The sequence below is a fragment of the Pempheris klunzingeri genome, chromosome 4 (assembly GCF_042242105.1).
Source record: "Pempheris klunzingeri isolate RE-2024b chromosome 4, fPemKlu1.hap1, whole genome shotgun sequence".
Classification (NCBI taxonomy): domain Eukaryota; kingdom Metazoa; phylum Chordata; class Actinopteri; order Acropomatiformes; family Pempheridae; genus Pempheris; species Pempheris klunzingeri.
The window spans coordinates 22,945,662-22,968,494 of NC_092015.1; the positions used below are offsets into that span (position 1 = coordinate 22,945,662).

General features: G+C 41.0%; 1 protein-coding gene across 1 annotated transcript in view; it reads left to right on the forward strand.

Annotated features, from left to right (window-relative positions):
- nf1a (neurofibromin 1a) overlaps positions 1–22,833 on the forward strand; it is a 133,858-nt gene that overhangs the window by 102,313 nt on the left and 8,712 nt on the right. The window contains exons 38-46 of the mRNA XM_070828767.1: positions 1,888–2,081; positions 2,183–2,323; positions 11,402–11,681; positions 11,884–12,098; positions 12,475–12,536; positions 12,621–12,762; positions 12,976–13,077; positions 14,601–14,741; positions 18,989–19,115. Coding sequence (XP_070684868.1) covers positions 1,888–2,081; positions 2,183–2,323; positions 11,402–11,681; positions 11,884–12,098; positions 12,475–12,536; positions 12,621–12,762; positions 12,976–13,077; positions 14,601–14,741; positions 18,989–19,115 — 1,404 coding nt within the window. The remainder of the gene's footprint in view (positions 1–1,887; positions 2,082–2,182; positions 2,324–11,401; positions 11,682–11,883; positions 12,099–12,474; positions 12,537–12,620; positions 12,763–12,975; positions 13,078–14,600; positions 14,742–18,988; positions 19,116–22,833) is intronic.

The following is a 22,833-nucleotide window of genomic DNA, read 5'->3' on the forward strand; positions in this document are numbered from 1 at the left end:
TTTCTCTTTAGGCCAGTCAATGTGTTCTTTGGCAAATTGAAACCTCTTCAGCACATGTCATTTTTGCAACAATGGGACTTCTTGCGGGGGTTTCTTGCTGGTAGCTTGGCTTCACATAGGCAATACTCACAGGTAACTTTGGACCTTCTTTGATCTCCCTGGAGCTGATCATTGGCTGAGTCTTTGCCATTTTGGCTGTTCTTCCATCCATTCGAATGGTAGTTTTCCATTTTCTTCCACGTATTTCTGGTTTTGGTTGCCATTTTAAAGCATTTGAGATCATTTTAGCTGAGCAGCAAATCATTTTCTGCACTTCTTTATATGTTTTCCCCTCTCCAATCAACTTTTTAATTAAAGTACAATGTTCTTCTGAACAATGTCTGGAACGACCCATTTTACTCTGATTTTCAGAGATAAATGCCCTATAACCAGCATGTGCAACATTTGCTGCCTTTGTTCTTAAAAGGGCCACCTGTTTGACACCATTTTTTTCACAGAATGAATGACCTCACTAATTGAACTCCACACTGCTATTATTTTGAACACGTCCCTTTTAATTAATGATTCAATAACACAGAATCAGGAGCATGCATGTCATGACTATTGGATCTGTTGGTTTTCTATTACTCTACTACACCTACTTGTAAATTATTTGCCATGTAGAAATATAATTTCTACCAAAAACAGTGATTGATCTGGTTAGTAATGTGTGACTGCTATTATTTTGAACACAACTGTACATATATATATATACACATAAATATACATACAGTCCTGTCTAACTTGTACTCTTTTGTGAATCAAATCTAATTGCATTTTTCAGTGTTCATGCAATAATAATAAGAATCTAAAAGCCTGCTCACAGCATAGAGGCCGTATTGTTCCATATGTATTGCTGAACCAAAGAAGTTTGGACCCAACCTCTGATACTGTCATTCTATTGTCCCAGTGCTCCCACTAAGGAGGGTAAAACATAACATTATAAGGTTCAAATACTTGAGTTCTTGGTTAGCTATGTAAAGCATAAAAAGGCCATGATGAATCCTTGTTTTTTTAAATAGTCAGTGTCTTTTACATAATGTAGAACAGGTGTCATGTTGCCCATGTGTCAGAAGGCTGTGATGTGCAGTACTGAGCTGTAGTGTTGTAAAGTTGTAAAAAGAGAGAAGAATTTTCTCTGCCACTACATAATTTTGATATGTTGCTGGACCATTGCTTGACCATGGTTCTAACCTTACCCCTACATATACGTCTTGCCCTCTTTTAAAACACAATGTATTAAAGCACCATGTATTCCCACATATTTATGTTGAGTGACACAGTAAATGTTTGTGAACATAATATAAACTAGAACAAACCTAATGTCTAAGTTAACTACATTATATAAAAAGTGGTAATGTATTGATTATAATTAAAATTATTGTGTGGTTGAACCATAATGAAACCAGTGGGATAGTTTCATTAGACCCTATCTGCTGTGTAAATACACGTCTTTGAAACTCTGCGTCTTCAGTTTGTAGCACTGACTTCCAGTCATAAATCTGTAGTCTTCAGTGACGTCATCAGGGTTATTTCCTCAGACCTGACAAAGCTCCTCCAGAGCCACAGAAGACATTATACAACTATTTTCACAGGCTGAGTGAGTACTTCTCATTCTGAGCAAACTGATCCGCATGTGGAGCATGTCAGGGCTTGGCTCTTTAAGTAAAAATTATGTTAAGATCAAGGTCTTTAGAATAAAAACAAAGATTAGACATTAGTATGACCTACTGTTGAGCACTGATGATTTCTCTAATTTACTCATTGACCCAACAATGAACTGGGCTGTACCATGTGTTATAAACTAAACCAGGAGGTGTTCTAACAAGTGTTGTTTTTCTTTTGCAGGTATTGAGCTGAAACATCTCTGTCTGGAATATATGACACCCTGGCTGCTCAACCTGGTTCGCTTTTGTAAGCACAACGATGATGCAAAGCGCCAGCGTGTCACTGCCATTTTGGACAAACTCATCACCATGACGATTAATGAAAAGCAGATGTATCCCTCTATCCAGGCTAAGATCTGGGGCAGCCTGGGCCAGGTGAGTCTATCAAACCCTGAGCTTGAGCTCATATCCACAACGCATTTTTGCTTAAACATGTGTTACGGATATGACCTCAAACTGTCTCCCTGTACTTTCAGATAACAGACCTGTTGGATGTGGTGTTGGACAGCTTTATTAAGACCAGTGCCACAGGAGGCCTAGGCTCCATCAAAGCAGAGGTCATGGCTGATACTGCAGTGGCTCTAGCTTCAGGGAATGTCAAACTGGTCTCCAGCAAGGTGAGAGTCTCCATGCTGAGCTAATTCATGCTGGAATAATGTCTGCAAACTAACCTGTTCTTAGCATGTATGTTAGGATGGACAGAGTTTGTTAATTGAAGTCTTAAGATACTGAAGTCAGTTTTTGAAGTCATGTTGATACAATAATACCTCACGGGGCATTTCATAGTGTTAGTGACATCTACTTTGTCAAAGGAGACTTCTTGTCTGTGCTTTGTTTTCTCTCATTGAACAGCAGTGGACGTTTGAGCAAATACTCAGCATATTATGCAATCATTTACTGTAGCAGTTTTCAAATTCTTTTCATGCTGTTACCATAGCATGTAAATCACACACTGGTACTTCATGTAGGATCCTGCTTGACCATATGTTTAAGTACTCTGCTAGTAATTCAAACTAAGGCCTTTTTTTCAGGTGCTTCTACTTTAAATGCTACTTTTTAACCAACTTACAGTACTGTTACCATGTAACATTTTCAAGTGAGCTAACTAACCATGACTGATTCACTCCTTAAGGTATTGTAGCCAGCAGCATATGATGTGTGTAAAAACAACTGCTCCTTTTGTTTTTTTATGTTAAAGTCCACACACCAGTCAGCCTGTGCGTCAGTGCTCCAGAAAAGTCACTCTTCTAATCACATTTCACTGGGTCAGCATGTCCCAGCCCTAACCCTAACCCTAACCCATCCGTTGGCACAACGCTACACTGTGTAATCCATGTGTGTTGCACTAAAAGGATGATGTGTTAGGGAAACCATTTTTACAGCAGAGAAAAGTAGTTGAGGAATGAAAACATCAAGCAGAAATAACAATCACATGATATGCTGGTTCTGGCTGAAATACAGAAATGCAAATATTGTTGTAGAACTTTATTAAGCTGTGCCACTGACATCATCTGTTGACCTTATGTAATGTAACCACAGCATCTTGAGCTTAAAGTAGTCTGTCTTTTGCCTCTATTTTCGTCTCACCCAAATGATTCATTCACATGTTCAATTGTTGTCTTCAAATCCCCCACCGCAAAGGTTTGGTTTCACTTTACTCATCCCACTTGAGTTTGCAGACCTGCAAACAATTACCCCCATTCTCAGCTACCACTACAGTTTGGCCCTGTTTTTAGTATAAGTAAATAAGTTATTTAGGCAACATATTTGTAACCCTTGCTTGTAACTTGAAATGTTTCTACTGACATTTACTTTGAATAATACTTTTCAACATTGTTAAAATATCCCATAACATTAATAGCAAACAGGTGCATTACAGAATTGGCATGGTTTTATTAATTATAGCTAAGTGACGAGATTAATTTTAACTTTTGTTAATGGTTTAGTTTCTATACCAATTTGACACTGATGTGAGAAATGGCATGGCAAAGGCATTAAATATAATAACAACTTACCTACTAATGGAAGAAGTGAATCCAAAGCTGTAAATCACTCCTGAGTATTCTAAGAAACAAACTCATCTACTCAATATTCTTGTTCGATGTGGTCTGGAGCCTGCTACACAGATAAACAAACAGAACATACATAGGCTGACACAATAGAAAAGCCAGGCCCTGCTTCCAATTGCGGCAGACAGCAGCACTGGACTGAATAGTGGCCATTGTGAAGATTGTTTACCAAGAAAAGGCAGTCCGTGTTCAAGCTGAACTGCTGCTCCCCTCAGTGATTTTGTGTAGTTTTACCAAAGTTTTGCACTGAATTAAAAAATATCAAATTAATAAGTCTACATGGCTGTGGGACCATACATGAGTCTTTATGCGGGTGTTATCTGCCAGATTGCTTTCTGATGTCATATCAGAGCAGCCAACTGGGCACAATGGAGTCTTTGTCACTTTGTCACTGAAGAGTTAAATGAATGCTATGTTCTAGCTCACGGGTCGGCAACCTTAACTGCTCAAAGAGCCATTTGGTCCCGTTTCTCACCGAAAAGAAAACACCGGGAGCCACAAAACTCTTCTGACGTTCAAAATGAAGATAACACTACATATATTGTTTTTTACCTTTATGTTATGTGTATGTTATGTATGTTGCTTTCATGTAATCAATGAACTGCTACAGAGAAAATGAAATGACATTTCTGAATGCAACAAAACCATTTTGAAAAAGACGCTGGGTTGAAGGTTACTTTTAAATACGCAATGTCTATTTTAGTCCTTCTTGTATTTAACGAACTTAAATGATCCATCGGCAGCAAACCAAAAATGCCATCCTCTTTTGTGCCTTCATCCTTTTACTGGAGCGTCCAGTCAGCTGTCAACCTGAATAACGAATGGACTATTTCACTGAACAATGAAAAAAATATGAATATATGCAAAACAGTAGATTATTGAAATATTTCTCTTACTTGGTTAATGTGATTTTAGTTCCTGCACCTCAGCAAACAGCGTCTACATGTCATCTTTTTAACATTTTTACATACTGTTGTCCCATATTTGGGAGTATTTTACTTTACTATACATCAATACAACCTTTACATCCTAAATCTTAATAATATGTATAGATTCATGCCTTTACTAATGAAATAAATTGCCTTCAGAACACATGAACACAAATGACATCACCTTTTTTGTATCAAAATACATATACAATCTGGCAGAAATATATACAGAAAGGAACAATTTGCATAAAAACATTTCCACTGATTTCCCTGGGAAAAAAAGTTTGCTTCGTGGGTTTCCGGGAAAGACACGAGTGAAATTACCGTAATGACACCATATTGGCTGTAAAGCGCAACATCTCAGCTTTCAGAAACCGTTTGAATTTTTCCAAAAGCACAAACTGTGACGAAATTCCGGTTATCCAGAGCCGGTGGGCCCGTTAGGTTTTAGAGAGTTAAGTAAGTTAAGAGTTAAGTTAAATAGTCATTATTTAGTTTTCAAAGCCACAGGGAGACGCATCAGAGGGATGAAAGAGCCACATGCGGCTCCGGAGCCGCGGGTTGCCGACCCCTGTTCTAGCTGGTTGCAACCACAGCCATATCGTCATGTGTATCATGATACACATATCCAGAAAGATATGCACATTGTTTACCAGGAATCCTCACAGGACTGCTTCATTAGAGGTATATTTGCCAGTCAGTTGGCGCAGCAGATTGAGCAAGATATAATTTATGTTCCACTGCAACATAATGATGGCTTATATGAGTTCTACAACTTGTTTGAGAATTTATTATAGCTTGTGTGAGCCAAAGTGAGTTCCCAACATGAAGCTTAAGATAAACTAAAGGTTTCTACACTGATAGTCTAAAAGCCTTTTTTGGGGGTGGAATTTTAGTGATGGTTGTAGAAGGTTAGTGCTTTCAGTGGATCAAATGATTGTGTGATGTGAAAATGGTGGCTTGTTGCAGTTCCCCTCATGTCGTTTTGACCTCTTTTAGCTCTCGGTTTTACTTTTACAGCCCACAAACTCCAGTCTAATCAACCTTGTTTCAAACAGGCAGCTGTTTTTAGCAAATGAGCTCTAGTAGGGGGTGAAAAAACACCATGCACTAGGTGCACAGAAGCAAACAGCAGATAGACACAGTTATAGACTAGCTGGTGAATATGGTGGAGCATTTAGTAGATAGGAGTTGTTGGTGACCAAAAACAGAGTACTGGATAAAGCAGGAGAGAAAAAAGTATATAAATCGGGTGGACACAAACATCACACCAAATGAATGCTAATGTTGCTTTGTGTCTGCTGAATGTGTAAATCATCATCATAACAGCTTTATAAGTTGATAACCTGTCGATGTTGTGTTTTTAGCTTGTTCTGCTGCTCCCAAGTGGCCAAGTCATTTAAGATCACATTTCAAAATCATAGATTCTTAAAATGTTAATTATTTAAAGATTTAATTAAGATAGTTCAACTTTAACATCCAGTAATATGAAAAGTAGGGCAGCCGCAAAACTGACTTGATTTAGCTGAAATATTGCAAGCTAACCAACAATTCATGTTTTCATGCTTGTAAACCAATATTTGAAGCGGGGAGTTGTTGTTTTTTAAACTCTTTATTTATGTTTTTTATTTTCTACAGACAAAAGAACCGACAAAAAACAAAAAGATAACAAATGTAGTGGGGTGCTACTGTCAGAATAGAAACCTTTCAAATTCAGTGAGTCAGGGGTCTCCAACCTTTTCAAGCTTTGAGCTACTTTTTGAAGCGGGGAGTTTACTTAACTTTCCAGGGGGTTTACATAGAAAAAGCAGTGACTCCTGAAGTTGAAGTTCTTCATTGTCAACATATGCACAACAATTAAAGTCATCGTCGGCAATGACATTCTTAAATATCAAGGTTAGAACACTGCTGCTTAGTGAGGTCTAATCCATCTAAGGAGAAATTTATGATCAATTTGGTGGACCATCAATAATATGGTCATATTCATTGCCTCCTAGAAGTGTTGGAAAGATACCGTATTGGTTGTCATGATGGCTCACTGATTCTTGAGACATGGGGCAAAACATCCAGTAATTGTAACTGCTTTTAGGTTTGAGAATGAAAATTGTAAATTATATGAGAGAGAGAGAGAATGTATTTAACAGTATAGCAATATAGGCAAATATAAAGATATTAAGAGTGCTCTTTTTTTGTGTTTTAGTCCAGAGTGGCTAGGCAACATCTCTCATTGAGGGAGCGGACGGGGAGAGAAAATCAATACACTTCTTTTTTTTTTACATAGAATCAAGGCTCGTCTGATTAGACTGGAAAAGAGGTCAAAGGTCTATAAGAGGCTCCCATGTTCTCAGAAAGGTCTTTGCTGTTTCCAGCTGAGCAGGATACATTTCTTTGCTATATAAGATGTGATACCGATCTTCTTCACAGATAAGGGGTCTAGTGTCCTGTCAAATTTCTTGCCCAAGAGGCACTGTACAGGTGCAATGTCCAAGGGAATTTTCAAAACCTTGATAGTCAGTTCCTAAAGTGTTTCAATATTCTGCATTCCCAGAAAATTTTAATAATTGATCCTGTATATGTATTATATGTATTATATCCATACTCAAACAGAGAGGGGTGAGGTACATCCTGTGCATGAATTTATAAGATCTTTTTGCCAGATAATCTTAAGTGGGGTCAAGGAGGATCCATGATGGTATAACAAAGCACTACAGATCACAGAGATTTTTCCTTTCAGTGACGATCTCCTTAAACCATCGCTTGGCCCTGTATGCAGTTATGCTATGCTATATATGCAGAGTTAGAGTTTGTTACCAGTCCTCAAAAGGGAAGAAGGGTCCTTCAGTGTGCTGCTTTCTTAGCCTATTTATGGTCTAAGCTGAAAGAAGAGTGTGGCTCTCTGTCCTTGCTGTCCTGGTTGCAAGCTGGAGGAATCCGGTCGCTCATTTGTTCCTTGCTGGTTAGCAGCTTGGTGCTAACTTGCTGGTGTGCTCCTGTTGCTCTGAAGATCAGCTGGCAGACTTTAGCCCTGCTTGAACCAAGCTTTGGGTCAATCAAGCTTTGTTCAGGCAGGGCTTCGTGTCGTTGCCATGAAAAAGGTGGTCTGCTCAGGTACAGGCCACATTGAGGCAGGGATGGAGGAATAAGCTGCAGGCTTGTAACTGGCCTCCAAGGGGTCCCGGTGAGGTGAGGTGCAGCACTGAACTGGTCTCTAGCAGAGCCCAAGGTGAAACAGAGTTGGACCCTCAGAGGTCCAGAGGAGAATTGGGAGAGCTGAGTTGGACCTTCAGGGGTTCAGAGGAGAGGTGTGAGAGACAGAGCCAAGCTGGACCCTCAGGGGTCTAGAGAAGTGTGAGAGAGCGAGAGCAGTGGTGGAGCTCTGGTTTTTGTTGACCTGAGGATGTAGGGTCATGTGTCACACATTGACCAATGGTGGCTATAAAGCTGGGTCCAGGGGTGCATTTAGCACATATGTGTGAAAGTAAAGGACTGGGAAACTGAGTTCAGAGAGGGAGCTTTGTTCAAAAGACAACGAAACATGTAGTCCTCACCATTTTGGTGGAGCCCCCCTCAACCAGAAACCAACAGCGTGGTCCCCACATGACAAGGCAACCCCATTACAGCAGATGAAACCCTTAACTTGTGTGGCAGATTTTAAAATCTAAATCAAATCAGTATTTGGTGTGACCACCTTTTGCCTTCAAAACAGCATCAATTCTTCCAGGCACACAGATTTTGAAGGAACTTGTCAGTTTGGTTGTTCCAAACATCTTGGAGAACTAACCATGGTACTTCTGTAGATGTAGGCTGCCTCAAATCCTTCTGTCTCTTCATGTAATCCCAGACTCGATGATGTTGAGATCAGGGCTCTGTGGGGACCATACCATATCTTCCAGGACTCTTTGTCTTTATGCTGAAGATTATTAATGACATCTATCTGCAGAATACATTTGGGGCCAGTAAGATGCCTCCCTGATGATACTGCATGATGGATAAGTATCTGCCTTTATTTCTCAGCATTGAGGACACCATTAATCCAGACCAAATCCCCAACTCCACTTGCAGAAATGCAGCTCCAAACTTGCAAGAAACCTCCACCATGCTTTTGATAAACAACAGCTGTTTCCATGGTTCCTAAGTTTGAGGTTGAGTCAGAGCCTGTTGAGGGCAGGAGGTGATGAATTTTTATGAAAGAAACTCATTAAGTCATTAGTAGTGAGTTTATAGGAATAGATCAATAGAGTTCTGGGTCTTTGTCTGCCTGGCAAACGTGCTGAAAAAAATTTAGGGTTGTTTTTATTTTCCGCTATTAATGAGGAGTAATATGCAGCTCTGGTATTACAGAGGGCCTTATATAGATTTTAAGACTTGCCAGTCTTTTTTTTGTCTACACACCATATACTTTGAAGTCTTTTCTGTTTTTATATCTTCTTTTTTAGAGGGGAGATAAAGTCAAGTATTATTCACAGTGAGCCGCAGGGGTTAAGGGGCTAAGATTAACATAGGCACATGTCATTATCTTAAATACTAATGGAATCGCTTCCTTAAATTTGGCTACAGCACTATCAGATAGGCATTTAGTAAAGACATTTTTGTCGAATGGCGCATAGTGCAGTAATATGAAATCAAACATTATTAGGTAATGGTCCGATGAAATAGAGTTGTGGAAAGACGGTCAGCTATTCAATTTCAATGTCACATGGCCTCAGGCTGACATACACTACTCACAAAAAGTTAGGGATATTCGGCTTTCAGGTGAAATTTCAGGATGAATCACCACCAATACATTTCCTGGTTCAGTTAGAATTGGTATTTTAACAGTCCTCCTCATCATGCTGTTCACATTCTGATATCATGAGACCAAGACGAGACCTAACTATTGATCAGCAGCACCTCAACACTGGAGGCTTCAAACAGGTCCTCAGACAGAAGTGTCCACTGAGCTTAGAGGGTCACAGAGTGTCATCAGCAGGTTGCAACAGAGATACAGAGACTGGAAGAGTCACAGAAAGGAGAGGAGTGGACATCTTTTGGCCACATCCCAATTTTACGTTTACCCTCATTTACCCTCCACTGTTGTTAGATTTTCTTTCAATAAATTGTTTAAGATGAAGAAACTACCATTGCATGCTGATACTTAAATGTCCTACTTTCATGATATAATATCACTGTAGCATTAACTTTTTACATTTTCCATAAATTTCACCTGAAAGTCGAATATCCCTAACTTTTTGTGAACCCTGTATTTTTCATGGCGCAGCCAGGTTTCAGTAAGACACAATAAATCAATATGATGGTACGATATCAGATCAATCAGTTAGAAATGTGAAATGGGTGGTTGTGCAACGTGGGCTTCTCCTTAGGGTGATGCTTCCTTTGGACAGTCACCCAGCCACCCTGGCTTCTCGGCTGCTCAGGAACTGCTGGGGGAGTAGGACCTACGCAAGGTCGGCCCCCACCAGCTACTTGGGGGCGGGCCAACTACAGTGGCTAGTGATTAGTTTTCCATGATTTGGAGCCGTGTTTCCAATTCACTGACCTCGTCTAATTTATTACACATACAATTTTCGCCAAAGGAGGCAGAGGAATAACTAAACTTGTGACACACAGAGCAAGAGAGAAGCCATCACCGACTGTTAAGCTATGTTAGCTGTTAAGCTAGCTGAAAAATTTAACTTATTAAACTGTGGAAATAGCAAGACAGTTGCTAAAAGAAAGTAAGAGCTAGGAGTGCTGGTGTAGGTTTAAATGTTCAATGGGTGATTAGTGGGTGCAGTGACGCTAATGACAGCACAGTACACAGAAGCTCTGGCAAACCAGAAATGAGTTAACACGCTTGCGGTAGTACGTCAGGTCAGCTAAAACAAGGCACAGATGTTGTAGAGAAATAGAAACACTAAAGACCAAACTTAGCAAGGCCAAGAAATAGAACAGCAAATTAAGAAAGCAGATATGGCACATAAAACACATAACACATAAGAGCCCATGATGTGAATTGCCAAATACCACCACAGAGAGAATGATGCATGGTAGAAGTACCAGCTCCACTTCAGTAAAGAAAACTCTTTTATTCCACAGTGAAAGAATTCATTGAAGAGAAACAGAGTGCAGACCTCGTGCAAAATCTGGGAACATTCTCTTGTCCGGGATGATTCTTATAAAAAAAAAATGCGATATTGTGATGTTAGATATTGATTATTTGTCATATGTGATAATGAAATCTGTAATTGTAATTTAAATGTAATTTAGTTAAAATTCTATTGCACAGTCCAATTAAAGAAAACACCAAAATCTTAATAATATACATGCATATTGAAAGAAATTTTTTGTGGCCTTTATCAGCCTTGGTGAATTTATTTTCATTATACTTCTTATACATCTAGTATAATGTTAGTGAAAATGTATTTCTGTTTTTGGTGTCTGATGGTGTTGACACAAATTGAATGATGACAAGGTAAAGAGCATTTTTTGTTTAAAAAGACTAAAGTTGTGATGTGGTAGGAGCTTAGAAGATGTTGAACACATACATGTTGTTTAATTTGTCTGAGCATAACCTCTTATTTTTTCAATATTGCATCCTGTTTTGTCCCATTTCTCAAGAATCTGTGTGCTGCATACATGGAATTCATAGGTATCTCGGAAGGCTCAACCACTGACAGAGTAATGTTTTATCAGCTGTCATTATTATTCTTTGTGGCAGGTTATTGGTCGGATGTGTAAGATCATAGACAAGACGTGCTTGTCTCCAACGCCCACACTGGAGCAGCACCTGATGTGGGACGACATTGCCATCTTGGCACGGTACATGCTCATGCTGTCTTTCAACAACTCCCTGGATGTTGCAGCCCACCTGCCTTACCTGTTCCATGTGGTGACCCTGCTGGTAGCCACCGGGCCACTGTCGCTCAGAGCCTCCACCCACGGTTTAGTTATCAATATCATCCACTCCCTCTGCACCTGCTCGCAGCTCAACTTCAGTGGTGAGGACTTATTTCAGCCATTTGATTAGGCCAACAGCATGTTATCATAGCATGGATAAACCTTTTCTTAAATTCAACAAGAGCAATCTGAAAGATGGAGTTTTCACAGCAGCTTAAAGCGCACAAGCATGGATGCACACACAAAAATAAAAGCAACTCAGGTCCTTTAAAAAGAGTAAATGTTTTTGTTCAATGATTTCAGAGGAGACAAAGCAAGTTCTGAGGCTGAGTCTGACTGAGTTCTCCCTGCCCAAGTTCTACCTGTTATTTGGCATCAGCAAAGTCAAGTCAGCTGCCGTCATTGCTTTCCGCTCCAGCTACAGAGACCGCTCCTTCTCACCAGGCTCCTACGAGAGGGAGACGTTTGCCTTGTCCTCCCTGGAGACCGTCACTGAAGCCTTACTAGAGATCATGGAGGTCAGCAGAGAATATCTAGCTAACTAGACATCTGTTTTTCACTCCTTTTCTGTTCACCCAATGCATTTACTTCATAAAGGAAAACCCAAATAGAGAGTTGGCAGGAAATGTTATCATAATAAACTTGTCCATATCCTGCAATAACAAATTGTGAAATTGTCAGCTACAATGTAGATAGTTGATTAGCAAACTTTATTTGTGTGGGAGGCTACCAGCCTAATGTGACATATTCTGTTTGAAGGTCCAGTGTTTTCCCACACGTTGACAACTTACTTGTGATAGATCTGCCCAATCTATCACAAACAACATTTTGCGCAACTCGCATTTTAAGAGATTTGCCATTCAATGTGTTTGCTCTGTGTTGTCTTTCCTCCAGGCTTGTATGAGGGACATCCCAGCCTGCAAGTGGTTAGACCAGTGGACAGAGCTCGCTCAGAAGTATGAACCTCTTTTATCTTATTTCAATGTATATGCGTTAAGAACATAATTGTGCAGTGTGGAACATGTTTGTTTGGATTCCAGGTTTGCATTCCAGTACAACCCATCTCTTCAGCCCAGAGCGCTTGTGGTGTTTGGGTGCATCAGTAAGAGAGTTAGCCACAGCCAGATCAAACAGATCATCCGAATCCTCAGCAAGGCTAGCCCTCTGCTCAGCATCGACCGGGTGAATAATGATGATCTTAATGGGTTAATTATAATCCTCTTCTTAGAATTGATTTGAAACATAATCGAGATAGATCCATGAAGGCAAATTTGAAACCTCTTTTTCACTGTGTAAATTAATTTTTGTATGATGTATTACTTCTTTGGTCCTCCTCTCTCTATCTTCCTCCTTTTCCTTATCACACCACATTTTACACTTTCCTTTTCATCACAGGGTCTAGAGAGTTGTCTCAAGGGGCCAGACAATTACAACAGCCAAGTTTTAATAGAGGCCACAGTCATCGCTCTAACCAAGCTTCAGCCTCTACTCAGCAAGGTATGTAACCACTGCCCCTACTATGTTAGATAGTGATAGACAGTTCATCAAGTCAACTTATAAGTATTTTTTGAATGTGCGTGCCCCATTACAAAGGGTTTCTACGGCTGATTTCCCTGATGGTTCTATGTAACAAACCATATGGCATGACAGGTTAGCAAATGAGAGGTTTGTTGCAACAAATTCTTGAGGCTAGTTTAAGTCCAGCAACAGGAACAGTAATCATAGCTGGTATTCAAGCCTTATTTTCTGTAAGGCTGAGCACCGTGCTGAGTTATCTAAATTGGAATGTCTATTCTCAGCTCAGGATTTTTGTAATTCATTCATTAGTTGATTGGTTAAAGTTGGCCTGTGTTAGATGGTGATAGACTGATAGTTCATCCAATCACTTGCCAAGTAAGTTTTGCCTGCCCCAAACAGTTTCAACGACCAACTTCCCGACAGACTGAGTTAATTGATACTGATTCTCACTCCAAACTAAAATGAAAAGCTGGCAGGCCTGGTCTTGAAGAATTTATAATGTAATTCAACATCTACAACCGTGTAAAAATATGCATCGAAAGCCCTTCTTGTGTCAACAGAAGAGCTGAATGTCTTCTGGCGATGTAAAGTAAAACTTACAGGCTATTTGGAGTCACCAATTAATATAACCTGCATGTCTTAGGACTGTGGGAGAAAGCCAGAGTACCTGGGGAGAACATGCAAACTCCACACGGAGAAGGTGCCAGGCTCAAGCTGCTGGCTGGCAGGTTTAAAAGATGTGGTTCTTGGGCTTCGGTGTGGCAAGGGGGTTTGCTTCTCAAATGCCTTTGGTAGGCAGGTGTAACATCTCCAGACTTAAAAAAGCCTTTTGTCGATCATTCTAAGTTGAAATCGTATGTTTTGCTTAAAGTGAATTCATGTTAAATTGTGAAGCTTTTAAGTTTTTGTGGAACAGCGTGGCTGTTTAATGAAGCAGTATTAATGTCCTTTGCTCATTTTATTGGCCAGAAGAGGGCAGCATCAGAGATGCCTGTTTTTAGGCATCTGTGGCATGATATTTTCATGCCATTTCTCTGCTGATATCCAGTTGTCAGAACATTGCACAATGCAATCTGCATATTTGTCATTTAAATCTTATGATCTTGAGTAGTTGTTTACATTTTTTGTATGTTTTGTTACTCAATATAAAAAAACACTGATTCACTGACTCTGCCTGAAGACTTGTGTGACTATGATCAAGATGACCATAGTAATAAAATTTACATGTGGTGTGCACACGATACACAGCAACATGATGTATGTTATGGGTGTTTTCCCTATCACATAATGGACACAGGTATTCAGGCAGTGTCCAACAGGCAGAAAAATTCAGAGCCACATTGACCTACTTCCAGTAATAATAGTGGGGCTGTCACTACCCCAGACCTGTGTAGGGGATGAGGGCCTTTTCAACGCTGTTTGCAGCTTTAATTCTAGTTATTTTGTTGTTTATAATAACAGCACAACAAAAGCCCACCTTGTTTCCTTGTTTGCGTTTGCAGGAGTCTCCCATGCACAAAGCTTTGTTCTGGGTGGCAGTAGCTGTGTTGCAGCTAGATGAAGTCAACCTATACTCTGCTGGAACTGCCTTGCTGGAACAAAACCTCCACACACTGGACACAATGCGCGTCTTCAATGACAAGGTAAAACACACATACAAACACACACTCATTTATGCCCAGAGTTAAATGTTGTATGAGCTAATGCCAATACAGTACTCACAATACAGACTTTGTATCACAATACAGATTTGGACAGCTCTGAACTAAGAGGTGTTTTAAGACACGTGACAGTGCATTTAAAAAGTAATTAGGGCCCGAGCACCAAGCGGTGCGAGGACCCTATTGAAACTGCGTGGGGGAAAAACGTGCAAGGGAGGAAAACGGGCCAGTACCCAAGAACCAAGAGGTGTACGGACCTCATAGGCCCCGAGCAGGTAGGCCTCGAAAAAATACGCGACATGGCAAAAAAACAGCCGACCAGGGGGCTCGAAACATAGTTGAAACTGAAGGAATTATTATTATTATTATTCTCCGTAAACAAACGTAAATTTGGGGGCCTGAACATGCATGAAAACTCAGTTGCACAAAATTCAGACATGGCGAAAAATTTTGTATTTTATGGGTTTTGTAAATGGGCGTGAAAAAATGGCTCTACAGCGCCACCAAAACTCAGCCCTGGAACTGCGGTTTATGTACATGTATGAAATTTGGTGAGTACATGTATCTCTTCAAGACCAAAAACCAAACAGGAAAATTCTGCGCCTCGCCGTCAAACAGGAAGTTATTAATAACTTGACTGTACGTGATCCAATATGCACCCAACTTTACATGTATGATGAGAGTCCCGCCCTGAACACGTCTACATGTCAATATTCAATCTAAGTCACAGCGCCACCTGGTGGTGACAGGAAACATTATGTTTTACACTACGATGACTCAAGACCAGTCAGTTGATCGGATCCACTTGAAATTTGGTCAGGAAAGCCTCAAGATGTTGATGTTGGTCTGGAGCGAACGCCGTGACTCCATCAAACGCTGTCACCGTGGCGACGCCTCGTTCGCCATGAAAAACGAATTTAAAATGAATAATCTTATTTGGTTAACAGGTTTGGGTGGGGCACAATGGCTCTACGGCGCCCCCTACAACACTTTGACAAACTAGCCCCCGGGCTACGTTTTACCTACATCTACCAAATTTGGTATACTTATGCAGGACGATAGGACCTACAAAAAAGCCTCTTGGAGCGTTGACCTAAACCCAACAGGAAGTCGGCCATTTTAAATTAAGTGTCAAAATTCCAGCGATTTATAGGGGGCGTAAATGAGCGAACTAGTCCAAGGGGGTTGAAGCGATCGACTTCAAACTCGGTCAGCTGGTAGAACCACTATTCTAGATGAAAAGTTATCAAAAGCTTTATATAATCTTTTACGGTTTGCCTGTGGCGAGCTGTCAAAGTTCAGTGTCCCGCCATGGCACCGTAAGTTCCTCTAAGTTCACTGTAGATTCTCAAGTGTGTTTCACACTTCTCATGTTTTGTCTGAAAAGCCTCAAGACCTTCACAGTGTAGTCAACACTTCATATACTGGAATACAGGACGTCATTAGCGGCCATTTTCTAGCGCAACATAGGGGACACGGGAAGTCACGTGTAAGTCCTTTCACGCGCTGTCCAAACTACACGAACATTCTGGCTCGCATGGAAGGGTCGGAGTCCGGCGACGGGATGGAGCCGCCGCACGCCCCCACACGCGCGGAGGTGCAAGGGCCCTCCAACGCTGCTTGCAGCTTTAATTTCATATTAAATCCATATATACATCAATTGATTCTGGCCCTACTCTATAGTGTTCACTGCAATGGCAGTTATTTGTAGTTATAAAGTAGTTATTTGTAATGAATGCGATAACTCAGGAATGCCATAAGGGAATTTCTTCAGATCTTGCAGAAATGTCCAACTTTGACTCAAGGATAATCTGATTAGAATATGGTATGTCAAGGTCACTTTGCTGCTGACAAAGTGATGACATTTTATATCCTAAAGTTTGAAGGTCAACTTCACTGTGACATCATAATGTTCTGCAAAAAAACATTCTGGCCACTATTCAGTGCCATAACTCAGAGACAGAGGGGTAGTTTGTGACCGTATTTCACATTTAGAAGGATGCTGAATTGGTGACACGAATGGTCTGGATAAACATGGATTTAAACTGCAACTTGACTGGTAGGCAGAAGCATACAACCGCAAGGCAATAATTCTAATTATACTCTGTACTGAACCTGCTTAGGTAAAAACACATAATCACAGATCACATAAAAATAAGCTTACACATTGCTGAACCACACAGACTTTTTTACAATTTCATAATCAATGCAAATGTATCTCTGATGGCATTAAAGACCACTAATAGAGTTATGTACATACGGTACTACAAATCTACCAAATACAGTTAAAGCGCTATTGTTAAACAAATGTAACAAGAGCTGAATAACTGAAACCAAAGATGCCTTCTGGATGAGAGGTAAAGAATTTCAAGAATCTAAACCAGGTCCAGAGACCTTTGAACTTGGCATTTAGCACTAGATATATAGTACCAGTCAAAAGTTTGGACACAAGTAGGAGACAAAAAATTGTTAAACAAACCAGAATATGTATGTGTCCATATTTTAGATTCATCAAAGTAGCCAACTTTTGTTTTGATGACAGCTTTGCACACTCTTGGAATTTTCTCAGTCAGCATCATTAGGTCCTCACCTTGAATGGTTTTTCAACAGTCTTAAAGGAGTTCCCAGAGGTGCTGAGCACTTTTCCTTGACTCTGAGGTCCAATCTATCGGGTGATGTCGATGATCACTCTCCTTCTTGGTCAAATATCCCTTAAATAGCCTGGAGTTGTGTGTGATGATGGTCCCACGAAGCGCAAACCAGATGGGATGGCATGTCGCTGCAGAATGCTGTGGTAGTCATTCTGGTCAAGAGTGCCTTTAGTTCTGAATAAATCACCAACGTTGTCAACAGCAAAGCACCCCCACACCATGACACCCCCTCCTTCATGCTTCACGGTGGGAATCACATATAGAAACCATCCGCTCACCTTTTCAGCGTCTCGCATCCCAAGGTGGAACCAAAAATCTCTAATTTGGACTCATCAAACCACAATACAGATTTCCAATGGTGTAATATCCATTCTTTGTGTTTCTTAGCCCAATCAATTCTCTTCTTTTTCTTGTTCTTCTTTAGTAGTGGTCTCTTTGCAGCAATTTGACCATGATGGCCCAATTCATGCAGTTTCCTCTGAACCGATGTTGAGATATGTATGGTAAATGGTTTGTATTTGTATAGTCATTTCGACCACTCAGCGTGCTTTTACATTAGATCCTCATTCACCCATTCTCAAATTATTAATACAGGAGGAATCTAAGTGGGTGGAGACTATTCTTTCACACACATTCACACACTGAAGCAATGCTATGGGGTTCAGTGTCTTGCCCAAGGACACTTCGACATGCAAACTTGGAGTAGCCAGGGATTCCACCACTGATCTTCTGATTGATGGATGACCCAATCTACCTCTTAGCCACAACCAGCCAAAGTCTGGGTTTTGTCCTCTGTGAAGCATTTATGTGGGCTTCAATTTGCGGTGAGGTAACTCTTGGTCTTCCTCTCCCGGGATGGTCCTCATGAGAGTCAGTTTGATCATAGCATTTGATGTTTTTTTCGTGACTGCACTTGATAAATTCAAAGTTCTTGAAATTTTCTGGATTGACTGACCTTTATGTCTTAAAGTAATAATGGACTGTTGTTTCTCTTTACTTAGTTGAGTTGTTCTTGCCACAATATGGATTAGAACAGTAGTTGAATAGGGATATTCACTGTATAGAACTGTACAAACAAACTCTACCTTTGTACAACACTTTTTTGTTTCCGACATAATTATTTTTATCCTTAGTTTTGATGTCTTAAATGTTAATTTACAATGTAAAAACTAATAGAAATAAAGAAAAACCACTAAATGAGAAGGTGTCTCCAAACTTTTGACTGGTACCGTACCATGACTTGGATGACAAAGAATCTTCACATTTCTTCAAGTTTGGATTTGCAATGAGATACCAAATGGCCACCTGAATCATTCTATCTAGCTGTATGTTGATAGCAGATATGTGTTTTTAGTAAAAGAAAATTAATAGCCACATTTAGCACACTGAACACAAAGTAAATTCATTTAGAATAAACATCAGAAGCACTGACTCATTTTTGATTTATAAAGTACAAAAAGAGGAGATTATTGTGGATTGAGACTGGGATTTACTGTGGCAGTAAATGTTTCTAAAATGAGAACATGACCTAATCCAGCTTTGTTATCCTCCCCTTCTCCCCTTAATATGATCCTCCAGAGTCCAGAAGAAGTGTTCATGGAGATCAGACGTCCTTTAGAATGGCACTGTAAGCAGATGGATCACTTTGTGGGTCTCAACTTCAGCGGCAACTTCAACTTTGCACTGGTCGGCCACCTACTCAAAGGTAAAGCAGCTGCTGGTAGAACTAACTATTCATAGGCAGTCATTCAATGTTAAATAGAGTGTGGCTTTGTTGGATCATTGGATGTACAAGGTCATATCAGTCCATATATATCTCGAGTACCGTAATGACAAGTGAAAACGGAGATTAGTCTGCTGTCAGTGTCATTTGGCAGCATTTCAGGAAGTCAGAGTCAACCTCAGGCAAACCAAAATAGTTGCATATGTGACCATTTTTTATGAGCATGTGATTTAAAATTTCACATGGTTGCTTTCCTGCGAGTGCTTGATGAGCATTCGACACTCAAATCCTTACCCACAGTGCTTGATGCAAATGTATTTCGCGGTGCCCGGTGTGGGATGTGCATGTACATAGCAGAGTAGAACTTTATGAAACAATCTGTTTAGATTCAAAGATTCAAGATTCAAAGCGTTTATTATCATGTGTACAGTGCAGAAGCGGGTTTCCCTGTACAATGAAAATCTTACTTTGCCATCCACACTGAATGCCAAAGAGTTTAAAAGTTGCTGTTGTATTCCAAAAATTCAGCAGTCAATTAGCAGTCTGCAGCTAATTATTTTAAAAAGCAAAATGAGGAGAGCGGGAACAAGGCTGGTGGGGTAGGAGAGACATGGCAAGAGGTTCTATTCAGATACCACTGATGATGAAAGTTTAGCAGGGATAGTGGTGGAAGAGGTGCTCAGATCTTTTACTAAAGTAAAAATAATAATACCACGCTAAAGAAATACTCTGTTACAAGTAAAAAAAATGTAGAGTAAAAGTACAAAAGTATTAGCATCAAAAACACTTAATACTCATTATGCAGCATTTTATTTCATTTTAGAATAATATACATCATTTTGATTTGTACAGACATATTTTATGTATTACTTTATATACTGTTGTGTAGCTTGTGAATTTCCCATTGGGGACCAATAAAGTCTTATTGATATAATCCATCCATTCCTGGACACCAGTCAATCACAGAGCTGACACATAGAGACAGACAACCACTGGCACTCACATTCACACCTATGGGCAATTTAGAGTCATCACTTCAGCTAACCCTCATGTCTTTGAACAGTGGGAAGAAGCCGGAGTACCTAGAGAAAACCCACACAAATTGTTTGCCCCGGGAGAGCATACAAACTCCACACAGAAAGGTTCCAGCCAACCGGCTGACTCGAACCTAGAACCTTCTTTCTGTGAGGCAACAGTGCCAACCATTGCACCGCTGTGCTGCCCCTTAATGATATAATATGTTTATAATAATTTCTTATATATAATATTTTGCATTGTTAATCTCATTCTTCAAAGTAACTAAAGCTGTCACATAAATGCAGATGCGTAAAAGGTAGAATATGCCTCTGAGATGCAGTGGAATAGAAGTATAGTGTAGCAGAAAATAGAAATACTCAAGTAAAGTACAATTACCTTAAAGGCAGAGTCTGCAACATTAAAGAAACTATCAACACATAGATGCGCATGCGTAATGGTAGGTAGGATATGGGTGTATACAGTATAGTAATGGTGTGCTACCCAAAACTGTTTTGACACTGTGACAGATTTAAGTGATTTAACACTTTGTTACAGTGTCACAGTCTGGTTGTTTTGCCATTCAGTGATCTGTAGAGCCTGTCTGAGGGGAGGAGTTGGAACAGGTTGTCCTAGGTGTGATGGGTCTGAAGTGATGTTTCCTGCCCGTTTCCTGACTGTGTTAAGTTCAGGATGGAGGCAGGTTGGCACCAATGATTTTTTCTGCAGCCCTGACAGTGTGATGTAGTCTATTCCTGTCCTGCTGTGTGGCCAATCCAAACCAGACAGTGATGGAAGTACTGTAAACAGACTGGATGACTGTAGAGCTGTAGAGTAGAACTGGATCAGCAGCTCCTGAGGCAGGTTGAACTGAGCTGTCGCAGGAAGTACATCCTCTGCTGGGCCTTTTTGAGGATGGAATCGATGTTCAGCGACCACTTCAGGTCCTGGGACATTGTGGATCCCAAAAACCTGAAAGTCTCCATGGCCACCACGGTGCTGTTGAGTATGGTGAGAGGGGGCAGTATTGGGGTGCTCCTCCTGAAGTCTACTGAAGGTTTTGAGCTTGTTCAGCTCCAGGTTGTTCTGGCCACACCAGAAGACCAACTGTTTCACCTCCCGTCTGTATGCAGACTTGTCACTGTCTCGGATGAGGCCGAAAACCATTGTGTCATTTGCAAACTTCAGGAGTTTAACAGACTCTTGAGGTGCAGTCGTTGGTATACAGGGAGAAGAGCAGAGGGGAGAGTACATAGTCACTCTAGGGCACCAGTGCTGATTGTCTGGGTGCTGAATGTGTTCCCCAGCCTCACCTGCTGCCTCTGGTCTGTCAGGACGTCTTTGATCCACTGACAAGTGGAGGCTGGCACAGTGAGCTGGGTGAGATTGGAGCAGAGGACTTCTGGGATGATGGTGTTGAGCGGCAAGCTTTAATCCACAAACAGGATCCTGGCATATGACCCTGGCAAGTCAAGGTTTTGCAGGATGTAGTGTAGTCCCATGTTGACTCATCATCCATTGACCTGTTTGCCTGTCAGGCAAACTGCAGGGGGTCCAGTAGGGGGCCTGTTATGTCCTTCATGTGTTTCAACACCAATCTCTCGAAGGATTTCATGACCACAGACATCAGGGCAACGGAACTTCACACAGCTGTCGTAATCTGTGGAAGATCTGCGTGAAGATGGGGGCCAGCTGGTCAGCACAGACTTTCAGACAGGAGGTGGGGAGGTGGACACACCATCTGGGCCTGGAGCCTTCCTGATCTTCTGTCTCTGAAAGAGCTGACTCACATCCTCCTTATAGATCCTGAATACAGGTAGGGGGTCAGTTGGGGAGGTGGCAGGGGATGTAGGTTGTCTGAAGTCACAGTGGGGGAGGGGTGTGAAAGTGGGTTTGTCAAACCTACAGTAGAACTCATTCAGGTCGTCAACCAGTTGGTGGTTCTCCACAGCGTGGGGGGGGCTGTCTCCTGTAGTTAGTGAAGTCTTTCAGGCCTCTCCACACTGATGCCGGGTCATTGGCTGAGAACTGGTTTCTCTGAGAACTGGTTTCTCAGCTTTTCAGTATAGCACCTCTTTGCTACTCTGATCTCCTTTGTCAGTGTATTCCTTGCCTGGTTGTACAGGATTCTGTCCCCACTTCTGTAGACCTCCTCCTTGGCCTGACGGAGCTGCCTGAGTTTTCCAATAAACCAGGATTTGTTGTTATTAGCAGTAGCCTTGAAACCACTCCTATCAGTGCAGTCAAAGCAAGCCTATAGCTCCAGCTTTGCCTCATTGGTCCATCTCTTCACAGTCCTGACCAAAGGCTTGGTAGATTTTAGTTTCTGCCTCTTAGTGGGGAGAAGATGAACCATACAATGATCCGAGTCCCAAAGCTGCAGAGCAATAGGCGTCCTCTACTGTGGTGTAACAGAGGTCCAGAGTGTTTGTATCCCTAGTGGGATACTTGATTTGCTATCTGTATTTTGGTAGTTCGTGGCTGAGGTTTGCTCTGTTGAAGTCTCCCAGAATAATGAACAGGGAGGTCAGTATGTTTGTGCTCTGTTTGTTATCTGGTCAGCCAGATGTCGTAGGGCCTCGCTAACAGAGGCCTGAGGGGGATGTAAACAGTGACCAGAATAAATTAAGAGAATTCCCGTGGAGAATAATTCTAAATCAGGGCTGTCTGATCTCTTCAACACTGT